Genomic DNA, 13331 nt, shown 5'->3' with positions numbered 1-13331 from the left:
AAAGAAGGATAGGGACGTTTCAGGAACCTGCAATCTCTATTACTTTCCCAAACCGACGAAGTCCGTTCTCCATAAAACTATCACAATAGTCCATGTCTTCACATTTCGGGTGCTTGCAGTCGTTATATTTTGAGGCTAAGAGCACTAGTAGTGGACTATATTGTTGCCAAAAGGAACCCACAAGTATTGGGAAGCACCCCTCCACGTGAAGATGGAAATATTACAAGGAATTAGATTGTGCTAAAACCATTTATCCACCTTTTGACTGTGAATCCGAGAAAACCGGCATGCAGATTTTGTTGAGAAAGATCCTTTTAGGAGATTTAGGAGACATAGTCCATGGTGAGATGTCCCTTCCAGCCGTTAGATGTAGCGGTAAAGTCACTTTTATGGACTTTTATGGGTCAAAAATTGTGGCTAGTTGAGCTTGCGTTCACATTTGCTTCCGCCATCTTCCACCTCCTTTAACTCCTATAAATACATGTTTTTGCTTTTAAAAACCTATCCCATTTTGAAAGAAAAATTTAGAGAAAGAGAGAGAGTTTTAGAGAGAAAAATAATGAGATTTCTCCTATATATTGTCTCTCCTTTTATAAGAAAGAGTGAGTTTTCTCCTTTTATAAGAGAGGGTATTGTCAATTGTGCTCTCCTTATTCAAGAGAGAAATTCTTGTAATCCTTTTGCTATAAGTGAAATTCTTCTACAATTGGAGCTCCTTATTATTTCTTTTATTCTTTCTCATTTCTACTTCAATTGTAATTGTATGCCCCGTACCACAAACGCCTAACAGTGGTATCAAAGCATCAGGTTTATAGCCGGTTTTCGTGCTACAGTTAGATCCAGTTAGTGGAAAGGAGGCATCTTCAATAATAGGCCCGATGAGATCACTGATGACGACAAGTGGAACGAGATGGATGGTAATGTTATTGCTAATCTGCACTTTGCACTAGCTGATGGAGTATTGTCAAGTGTGGCGGAGAAAAAGACAGCAAAAGAGATATGGGATACTCTGACAAAATTGTACGAAGCCAAATCACTACACAACAAAATTTTCTTGAGAAGAAAACTCTACACCCTTCGGATGATGGAGTCAACTATGGTGACAGACCACATCAACACCCTCAACACTTTATTTTCACAGCTCACAACAATGGGGCATAACATAGAGACGGGTGAACGTGCTGAAATTCTACTTCAAAGTCTACCTGATTCGTATGATCAACTCATCATCAACTTAACCAACAACATTGAAGTTCTAGTCTTCGATGATATTGCAGCTGCAGTTCTTGAAGAAGAAAGTCGGCGCAAAAGCAAAGAAGATAGACCAGGAGGTTCACAACAAGCTGAAGCTTTGGTAATGACGAGAGGGAGATCAACGGAACGTGGCCCTAGTGGGAGTCAAAATCAGAGTAGATCAAAATCCAGAAGTAAGAAGAATGTCAAGTGTCATCACTGTAGCAAGAAATGGCACTACAAAAGGGAGTGTTGGCATCTCAAAAAGAACGAAGAAGCCAAAGGAAAAGGCCCTGAGTTGTCAAAAGCTCAGGGTTGTGTAGCAAGCACCTCAGATGATGGTGAAATTTTATACAGTGAGGCAACAACAGTTACTGAAGGTAGAAGAAGATTTGCTGATGTCTGACTTATTGACTCAGGAGCAACATGACATATGACTCCCCGGAGAGAATGGTTCTATCAATATGAACCTATCTCAGGAGGATCTGTGTTCATGGGAGACGATCATGCCTTGGAGATTGCTGGTATTGGTACCATCAAATTGAAGATGTGTGACGGTACAGTTCACATCATTCAGGAGGTACGACATGTGAAAGGCCTGAAGAAAAATCTATTGTCTTTAGGACAATTAGATAATAGTGAGTGTAAAACCCATATTCAAGATGGGATCATGAAAATAGTTAAAGGCGCGCTTGTAATGATGAAAGCGGAAAAGATAGCTGCAAATTTGTACATGCTTAAAGGAGAAACACAACAAGAAGGAGAAGCATCCACTGTGCTGACAAGTTCGGCAGAAGAATTAACAATGATGTGGCACCGTAAGCTTGGCCACATGTCGAAACGAGGTTTGAAGATTCTTGCTGAACAAAAGCTTCTTCCAGGGCTCAAAAAGGTTTCATTACCCTTTTGTGAGCATTGTGTTACTAGTAAGCAGCACAGATTGAAATTCAGTAGTTCCTCTGCTAGAAGTAAAGCTATCTTAGAACTAATCCATTCTGATGTTTGGCAAGCACCAATTTTGTCCCTAGGATGAGCAAAATACTTTGTGTCATTTATTGACGATTACTCCAGGAGATGTTGGGTGTATCCAATAAAAAATAAAGCAGATGTATTTCCAGTTTTCAAAATATTCAAAGCACGGGTTGAGCTTGAATCTGAAAAGAAGATCAAGTGTTTAAGGACAGACAATGGAGGAGAATATACTGGTAGTGAATTTGATAGCTTCTGTCAACAAGAAGGTATCAAAAGGCAGCTCACGGTGGCATACACTCCACAACAAAATGGAGTAGCAGAGCGGATGAACAGAACCCTGTTAGAACGAACAAGAGCGATGTTGAGAACTGCGGGAATGGCCAAGTCATTTTGGGCAGAAGCAGTCAACACTGCCTGTTATGTGATCAATCGGTCACCATCAACCGCAATTGATCTGAAAACGCCGATGGAGATGTGGACTGATAAGTTAGCTGATTATTCTCACTTACATACATTTGGAAGTCCTGTTTATGTTATGTACAACACCCAAGAAACATCAAAGCTAGATCCAAAATCCAGAAAATGTATTTTCTTAGGGTATGCTAATGGAGTCAAGGGGTATCGCCTGTGGGATCCCACTGCCCGCAAGGTGCTAATCAGCAGGGATGTTGTATTTGTAGGAGATAAGGTACAAGAAAAAGAAAATGATAGCACTTCAAAAGAGAAACCAGATACTACTACAGTTCAAGTTGAAGAAAGACAAGAATTAGAAGTTCCAGATTCTTCTGAAGCAATATCAGAGCACGAAGAACAAGAACAAGCTGAGTGTGCAATTCCACAAGTTCGACGATCAACTCGGAAGAGAAGAGAACCAGCTTGGCACTCAGAGTACATCATGGAGGGAAATGTCGCATACTGTCTACTAACAGAAGATGGAGAACCGTCAACTTTCCATGAGGCTACAAATAGCCAAGAAGCTTCTCTGTGGATGGTTGCAATGCAAGAAGAAATTGAAGCTCTCCATAAAAACAAAACATGGGATCTTGTACCACTACCACAAGGAAGAAAGGTCATCGGAAACAAATGGGTTTACAAGATCAAACGAAATGGCAATGACCAAGTGGAGCGGTATCGTGCTAGATTGGTGGTGAAAGGATTTGCTCAGAAAGAAGGCATAGACTTCAACGAAATATTCTCTCCTGTTGTTTGACTCTCAACGGTTCGAGCAGTCCTTGCGATGTGTGCAACATTTGACTTGTACTTGGAATAACTGGACTTGAAAACTGCATTTCTTCATGGAGAAATTGAAGAAGAAATTTACATGCTCCAACCAGAAGGTTTTGAAGAAAAAGAAAAAGAGAACTTGGTTTGCAGGTTGAACAAATCTCTATACAGTCTCAAACAGGCGCCGAGATGTTGGTATAAGAGATTTGATTCCTTTATCATGAGCCTTGGATACAACAGACATAGTTCAGATCCTTGTGTTTACTATAAGAGATTTGGTGATGGTAATTTCATTATTCTGTTGTTGTATGTTGACGACATGTTGGTAGCAGGCCCCAACAAAGATCGTATTACAGACTTAAAGGCACAGTTGGCTAGGAAGTTTGAAATGAAGGACTTGGGACCAGCAAACAAGATTCTAGGGATGCAAATTTACCGACACAGAAATAATAGGAAGATATGGCTTTCTCAGAAAAATTATTTGAAGAAAATCTTGCGACGCTTCAACATGCAAGATTGTAAGCCAATTTCTACCCCTCTTCCTATTAATTTCAAGTTATCCTCAAGTATGAGTCCTAGCAATGAAGCAGAGAGAATGGAAATGTCTCGAGTACCGTATGCATCAGCAGTGGGTAGCTTAATGTTCGCTATGATTTATACAAGACCAGACATTGCACAACCAGTGAGAGTGGTTAGTCGATACATGGCGAATCCTGGTAAAGAGCATTGGAGTGCTGTAAAGAGGATCCTGAGATATGTCAAGGGTACCTCAAATGTTGCATTTTGTTATGAAGGATCAGACTTTACTGTCAGAGGCTATGTTGATTCAGATTATGCAGGAGATCTTGACAAGAGCAAGTCCACCTCAGGTTATGTGTTTACTCTTATTGGCGGAGCTGTAAGCTGGGTTTCAAAATTGCAGTCTATCGTGGCTACTTCTACAACGGAGGCAGAATATGTCGCAGCTACACAAGCTAGCAAAGAGGCAATATGGTTGCAAATGCTACTGAAAGAGTTCGGACACGTACAAAAGAAGGTTGATTTATTTTGTGATAGTCAGAGCGCTTTGCATTTGGCAAAGAATCCAGCATTTCATTCAAGGACAAAGCACATACGAGTTCAGTATCACTTCGTTCGTGAGAAGGTGGAAAAAGGAAGTGTGGATATACAAAAAATCCATACAAAAGACAACCTAGCAGATATATTAACAAAGCCAATTAATAATGACAAGTTTATCTGGTGTCGATCCTCCTTAGGCCTAGCAGATATGTAAGCAGCATGGAGATGAAAAGTGTAGAAAAGATAGAAGGATTACAAAAGTGACTTTAAGTGGGAGTTATGTAGCGGTAAAGCCACTTTTATGAATTTTTATGGGTCAAAAATGGTGGCTAGTTGAGTTTGCGTTCACATTTGCTTCCGCCATCTTCCACCGCCAAAGCCACCTTTATGGGTCAAAAATGGTGGCTAGTTGACAACCTACATCAAGCTTGCGTTCACATTTGCTTCCGCCATCTTCCACTTGCTTCCGCCATCTTCCACCTCCTTTAACTCCTATAAATACATGTTTTTGCTTTTAAAAATCTATCCCATTTTGAAAGAAAAATTTAGAGAAAGAGAGAGAGTTTTAGAGAGAAAAATAGTGAGGTTTCTCCTATATATTGTCTCTCCTTTTATAAGAAAGAGTGAGTTTTCTCATTTTATAAGAGAGTGTATTATCAATTGTGCTCTCTTTATTCAAGAGAGAAATTCATGTAATCCTTTTGCTATAAGTGAAATTCTTCTACAATTGAAGTTCCTTATTATTTCTTTTATTCTTTCTCATTTCTACTTTAGTTGTAATTGTATGCCCCGTACCACAAGCGCCTAACATTAGATTCTTCGCATAAGAGTACTTGTCTCGTTAATTCATTTCCAACCATCTCTTCCAATCTCTGTAGTTTCCAACCAGATTGTAAGCAAACGTCAGCTATCTGTAAATTCGATCGGTTGGTCTTTGAGCTCCACTAGTTTCCACAAGGGGGCTTAAATCTAAATAACCTTGTGTATGTAGAATAGAGGTATCCCAACTATCATCATATACTATTGAATGAGTTGAAAGGTTTGTAGATGCTGGTCTGATGTGAATCTATAAAAGTGAAATCCCTTAAACTTATAATTAAATTAAAAATTTATTTAAAAAAGTCAAGAATCAAGTTAAGATCAGGATCTATAACCATTGAAAACTTATCCAAATAGGTTGTATCAATCTTTTATCTCCTTAACTTTTGACTTTATGACTAACCTCTCTAAAACTTGCACTAAATTCTTTAATAGCAATGGTTGATTCTCATCTTGTTCCTCGTCAATACACATCTCCATCAATAACATTGGAGGTCACTGTAGTTGAGTTGTGACGGTTCACAATCACCTCTTAGCTTATTGTTCCAAGTGCTTTTTCAGCTCCTCCAATAATTAAAAAAGATAATTGGCCGTTTTTCGAGAGCCTCTATACCTGTACTTTTTTAAAGCAAAAATTAAAGCCACTAAAGCAAACCCATCTATGAAAAGATCACATTTTAACGCAAACCTAACTTCTTCTTTTTTTTTTTTTTCAAGATCGAACAATTTTTCCATTTCTAAGAGTACTCTTATTTTTCATCTTATTTTTTAAAATATATTATTAAAATATTTTTTTTCTTTTTTATAATAATTTTTATAATAGATTATACATCAATTTATCTATTTTTTCATATCATTTAAATATTTTATTTTTTAATATTTTTCTTTCAATAAAAAATCAATAGCAGGAGAGAAAAATTAATATAAAATATTTATAACGATGAATAGTTCTTGGAGAGAAAAAATACTTTTTTAAGATATTGGCCGTTCGGTATATACCTGTACACGGGGTTGGGTTTCAACATCTAGATACAGTTTGTGTACGTGCCCTTGATTGTTGGAGAAAATCATCAATACTGTTAGGAAATGCATTTTCAATCTTATGGTTATGTCATTGGGAGGTATACGCATGGGAAACTAGATTGAGTGGGACTAAATAATTTTAACTTTATAATATTTTTATTCAACATTCTCTCTCCTTTTCCAAAACAAGCATATTAACTTAAATGATTTTATTACTATTTATAAAACTATTTTATTATTATTTACAAAATTCTCATTTTATCTTATTCTCCAACCATCTTCTAGATATGCAAAATACGCAGATGTCCAAAATAACAAGTACTACTGTCTCAAGAATACATGCTTGAGGATATGTTGCATGGAAGGAAATTTTACCAAGTTTTCACTTGAATTTGAATGCCTCAAGTGGTATAAACATAAACACATGAAATGAACTCTAACAATATTTATCGAGTATTTAATACTGTAAAAAAAGTTTACATAAATAACAATAAATTATTGTTTTATTTTTTATTTTTTTTAACAACAATAAATTATATTATACATAGGATTAACTTCGTGTCACTTAAGTTTTCAAATTTAAAATTTTGAATATGCCACTTTTCGTCCTTGGGGTCATGTTGGAGAGAACTAAGTTGAATCTACATCCACCGATGAAGGAGAAACTTGAGAGAACAAATTGAAAAATAGTACTCGATCGATTTACAAAAATAAGCTCAAAAACTAATATATCTTTGTTAATTTATCAAATTTATTTTACACGAAAAAATATTTTTCGACTTAACATTGCTCGAGAAGATATTATAAGATTTTTGTTTTAATATCTCTTATCGAGCAATGATTTTTTGAAAAAAAATACTATAAATATAAAGAGATTTTACAAACTGACGTAGCATGAACATGTCACGCCAATTAATATTTTTTTACCTTTTACTCTCCCACCCCCTTAACCCTAATTGAGAGAAGAAAGAGAGAGATATCTCGTACCTACTGCTAGTGAGGAGCGACATTGATGTGGGGCGAGAAATGTGAGGCGTGCGACAGTGACGTCAATGGGGGCAAAGAAGGTGGGGGTGGCGATGTTGGTTAGGGGTAGCAGCAGCAGCGTTAGTTAGAGGCCAGTTGCTTGAGGGTTTGGAGAAGGGAACTGGGAAGGCGAGGAGGGGAGATAGAAAAAATATAAGATACAGGTAGTATATGTTTCGAGTTAGTTTATAAGTATTCATATACACGACAATCTTCACAGTACTTTTTACAATATATAATATAAAATGAGAATATTTTTATAAAATAGTATTACTTTTATATGATATTTAACAATAATATCTTTTACCTTAAAACATAATTATGAAATATATTATAAAAAATATTATATGTTTATTATTTTTCTTAATTTATAGGATTACATTGATATATGTGTCTAATCCCTCCTCCCGAAAATAAATAAAGGTGTGGGGTTTAGAGTCTCTTGAGTTCCGTGCCGTTGGCTGGATTCCAGGACAAGTGAAACGACTAATTATCTTCTTCTTCTTTCTCTGTTTAATTGCATCTCCGTCGTTGTATTATTAATGCGGGGAGTGGATTTAACTGTTCTATAAAATGCATCTTGTTTGTTTGATTTGTTCTATTTTCAAATTGACGCGTAATTTACATAAATATAAGATTTAATTTATAAAATTTAAATTTTATCTTTTAAATTAAATTAAAAAATAATATATTTACTAATGTATAACAATTTATTTACAATTACATAATAAATTAATTTTATTTTAAATTTTATTTTGTCTTTTACTCTTGATTTAATGGATTTAAATTTAATAAAAAAATATTGTTATATTTGAAATTGTCTATCTGAATAATGAATAGATTACTTAATTAAATTATATTCCGTAAACAATTTATTAATGTACTCTTCGCACAGGTCTAAATATTATCGAATTAAATAATTTTATCTCTCCGGCCCAATATCCCAACAAACTGATAGGGCCGATTGCACTTTCTCACGGGAAACGATCAAATTGCAGTCTTCGAGACATTCGAGACCTCACAAATGGAACTCCGAAACAGAAAGGTGATGTAGTTGATCTGTTGTGTCAGACGGAGACAACTGGGACGTTCAACAAAATCAGTACTACTGACAGTTGCTTGTCGTTTTTCTACTACTTTTACTTTGCCTGTCTGAGGTGTTGGGTATAATGCATGAATGCGGTTTGTACAACGACTGAAGGTGAAACGCTTAGTGTTCACATGGCTCTCTGACCATTACAGATTACTGTGAAGATGGAACGATTCCTGTCTGTTCAGAGAGTTTTAGCTTTAAACTGCTGATCCTTCTTTCTTCCTATTTTAAGGATCAGTTTCTCAAACATATTCCGTACTTATTTAACCCGAAACGATTAAAATGGTCGGAAAGCAAAGTTAATTCACTCATGTCGACATAGATGATCTTTAAATGTGATACATTTCCAGGTTCTTTGTGCTTATGTAGTTGATAGCCAAAGATAATATTGCATAAGCATTACTTTCTCCAGTGGAAGAAAATCATGCAAATTATTATTACTCCTAGTAATTATTGCTGGCTAGCGAGCCAGCTGCAGTAGGACATGGAAATATACATATATAGCACCTCCGAATCGTAATCATGAGAGAGTTGCAGTTGCAGCGGAGGCGGTTGGGAGGTTTTGTTGGATGCTACTCCTTTGGCAGGGTTCCGTGTCTTCTCGTGAAGATGGAGGGGAAGGGAGACAACCGCTGCGACAAGTGGGGCAAGAGGAGCGGGAGGACAACCACTCCTCGATGCACTGCCCGTGGAATCCATGCTTACACCTTACCAACACCCGAATGCCCTCTCCCTCCACGAACTCCGACAAGCAAATGGCACACTCGGCCTCCGCCCCAGCCAGATTCATCCCGACCGAGAAGACCACCGTGGGAGCTGCCACCAATGGATCCTCAACTGCATCTTTCTGCATGGAGGTCTTCCGCTGATGATGTTGTTGCTGTTCATTTTGGGGAAGGCTGCTGTCAGGTGGTGGGTGACTTCGGCCGCCGCGTAGGAAGCAGCGGATGGTGGCATTGAGAGCCAGCGCACAGACGAGAGAGCAGAGGAGGACGATGAGGACTATAGTAGCGTTTGCTTCAAAATCTCTGGAATTAGAGTAGGGCTGCCACCTGCAAGCATGTGCTTCGCATGTTGATGTTGTTGTTGTTGGAGAAGATGTTGGTGGAGAGAGATGTATTACATATTGAGTTGCGGCTGCCGCTGGTTTTAGTTCTGGTATCGATCGCATTTGATTCTGTCTTTCGATTGAGCTCGACGGCTGAAACATAAGAAAGAGGGTAATCTTTTCTAGACTTTCGGGCTTTTGGGCTTACGAGGTGAGGTAGGTACATATGCAGAGAGAGAGAGAGAGAGAGATTGCGTGGGAGTAAGAGGGTGGGAATGGTATAATTAATATATTGGTCACTGCATCAAGATGCGTTCCGTACACACGAGGTTGTCATCTTTTAACTTTTCGATTTTTTTTTTATTTTTTATTTTTTTAACTTTCCAGTTTGTTCGATACATTGATTAACTTTGGAAATCATTATCTAATTTTAAATAATATTAAAACATCAATATTTTTATTTTTATTTTATTTTATTATTATAACTTGTACAAAATTTTAAATAAAATATAAAAATAATTTAATTTTTTACAATATTAAAACAAAAATAATATTATTTCAATAATATTAACAAATTTTTTATATTATTTCAACATTCAAACTAAATCTTATTCTTGAAGTTTCGGCTTGAAAGAAAAAATATATATATGTAAAAAGATTAAGCTTTCTTCCTGATTTTGTCAAAACTTAAAAGTCTTAAGTGAAAGATAAATAAACATGTGATTATGTGAACTATTATTAACTTTATTACTTGTTTCTAGGGGTGAATTCGGTCCAGTCCAAAGAGGTTTTACGGACCGGACCGGACCTATTCGGTCCAGGGTTTTTCCACCCTGGACCGGACCGAACTTCATACGGTCCGGTCCGGTCGGTCCGTTCGATCCACCCTATGAGTTTTTTTTTTTTTTTTTTTTCAATAATATTTTGTTTAATACTTATGTAATTATATTGTGACATATTTAATATATATACATATACTATACTATTATATATATTAGTAATACACTACTACTATTAGTAATAGTGATAATTATATATGTAACTATATCATGTAATAATAATAGTAATATATGTAATATATGTAACTATATGTAATATTAATAACTAATACTATTAGTCTATTAGTACTAATACTATAACTAATAAATATATGTAATGATAGTGATAATATATGTAATATTATATTAAATAATAGTAATACTCTTATTACTAATATTCTATGTAGTTATAGTGATTTAATGCTAACATATTACATATTAAGTTAACTATACTAATACTATTATAAATTTACAAATATATGATATATTATAATTTATACTATAACTTTTATAATATGTTAATACATTAATATATATACTAGTACTATATTTTTTTTTGATCGGTTATACTAATACTATATATTATAGTTAATAGTTATATATTAAAGAATATAGTAATACATTGATACTAAATATATATATAATATAGTTATAGACTTACAATAATTTAGTTATTATGAATTTATAATTAGTATAACTATATAATTGTATTAGTATTAGACTATTAGTAATTCAACTATTATATAAATAATAATTTTTTTTTAATCTATTCGGTCGGTCCGGTCCAAAAATGACCGGTCCGATCGATTTTTCCGGTCCGGGCCGTTCGACTTTCAGCCCTACTTGTTTCATACCTTTTGAAACATTTATGGTACATGTATGGATCAATAAATATTGTAGGGCTTGATTTATATTTCTATTTCTCTCATACTTGAGATCTTTGTAATAAATTGAAGGAATCTATTTCCATGTAAAGTGGGTCATATAGATTAATTAGTCATTTAATGTTATGCGAAATATTTGTAAACTGTAAATATTATGCAACCCAGTACTCCATATGTCTCTCCTCACTTAAAAGCTTCAAATTGGACAAAACCTCGAGGAGATGTTTTGCAAGAGTCACCAAGACCTGGTTCATATAGTGAAATAAGATGAGTTGATATATAAATAGTAGTGAAATAATTTATAAATTATAATAAACTTAATACTTTTATGAGATTTTAAAAAATTAGATATAAAAAATTGAATAAAAATATTATAAAATTAAACTATTGTTATAATATAATTTTTGTTTTAAAATTTGAAAAAATTGAATTATTTTTTATATTTTGTTTAGAAGTTTTGATAAAATTGTAATGATTAGATGAAAAAATTAAAAATTAAAAATTATTTATATTTGTAATGTTTAGATATTAAAATTAGATAGGATAGTAAGTATTTTAATATCCAAATAAAGCCTAAATTCTAATTATCTAAATTAATTCCCCTCATTATTTTCAAGTTCTAATTATTTTGGTGTCATTTTACTTTCTTACAGTTTCCGGTCGCCTTTTAATCAATGTCATACTAATACGATTAATCTATAGCTCTTGATTACCTTTTCACCTTAATTTTCGCTAAATCAAGAAAATTAATTAGCTCTATCCTGATGATCAAAAGCTTGTGGCCCAGACGACTTCCCTACCTACGTACGTTATTCCAGGATACTGCAAAAAACTTGACGTTATAATCGATACGTTCCAAATCTTCTTCAGAGTTAATCTCGTTCTCAAATCAATTAGATTTGTTTGTTTTCGTAGAGATGAAATTAGTTGAAATAAAAATTACAAATTAAATAAAATATTTTTATAATATATTTATTTAATATTAATTTTTATTTTAATATTTAAAAAAATTAAATTATTTATATTATTTTATATAAAAATTTAAAAAAATTATAATTATAATATTAAATGAGATGAAAAGTTTTCTAAAAGCAAAAAAGGAATAAATCTTTTTAGAAATAGATGACAAGTAATGCCTAACTTTGACGAGAGGCCACAGGCAACCTCTTAGGAGTCATACATATTATACAAGTAATGCAAGATATAATCATAAATTATACAAGCGTCGCATATTTTTTTTAAAAATGAATGTGATTCATCATTACAAAATAATTTTTTTATATAGATCTTATATTTATTTATTTTTTTTAAATATGCAGTGTTTGTACGTATTTTATAATTATAATTATCATTTATCATATTACTCACTCATTAACAGGCTATGATACTAATACAATATAAAAAGAGACGAAGAAGAGAGACTAAGAAAAAAAAAAAAAGACATTGAACGTCGCTACATTTTTTATTTTCTCAATTATGTTTGAATAATTTTTTATTTGATATCATCTTTAACATATTAAAGGGATTTGCATTTCTTTTCTTTTTTTTTTTAAATTACTACAGTGGAGAATTACAAATTCATCTTATTATCTTCCGGTGAGGCCATAAAACATGAAACCTCCCCACAAATGAACTTGTAATTAAAGATGCAAACATCCTCTTTGTGGTTAGATTCAAAGTGTAAAGTTATAATGAATCACAATATTATACCACCTTTTGTAGTTCATCATTGATGATGAAAATTTTCACCTAAAAGAAAATGGAAAAAAAAGAAGAATTTCACATAAAAGAAAATAGAAAAATTGAACAAGAATAATGATACACTTACAACAGCTTATTCTGATTGAATTATTCTTCCTCCAACAAGGGATATTCCAACAAGACCAAGAGCAATGGATTCTCAGAGAACCCAAAAAAAAAAAAAAAGGATCAGAAAAGGCCACAAGAACCAACAAGAGACTTTGGAAATAATTCTTATCCTATCTCATTTCATTTTTTTTTTTTTACAAACATCACTTAAACACAAACATTTTTAAACTAATAATTAAAACATTTTTCAAACTAATCATTATAACTTTCCTAAATTTGCAAATAAAAAATAACAAAATAATTTAACTTTTTCAAATTCTAAA

The 13331-nt window shown here is 33.7% G+C and overlaps 1 protein-coding gene across 1 annotated transcript; it reads right to left on the bottom strand.

The window, feature by feature from the left end:
• Positions 1-8507: 8507 nt before the first annotated feature.
• Positions 8508-9775, bottom strand: LOC122289453 (RING-H2 finger protein ATL79-like). The gene has a single exon (XM_043096439.1). It carries the CDS (start codon positions 9657-9659, stop codon positions 8970-8972), a length of 690 nt encoding a protein of 229 aa, XP_042952373.1. The 5' UTR covers positions 9660-9775; the 3' UTR covers positions 8508-8969.
• Between the last annotated feature and the right edge of the window lie 3556 nt (positions 9776-13331).

Source organism: Carya illinoinensis, chromosome 12 (genome assembly GCF_018687715.1).
Source record: "Carya illinoinensis cultivar Pawnee chromosome 12, C.illinoinensisPawnee_v1, whole genome shotgun sequence".
NCBI classification, from domain to species: Eukaryota; Viridiplantae; Streptophyta; class Magnoliopsida; order Fagales; family Juglandaceae; genus Carya; species Carya illinoinensis.
Note: the sequence above shows the minus strand (reverse complement) of the source record. Positions and strands in the feature narration are given on the sequence as shown.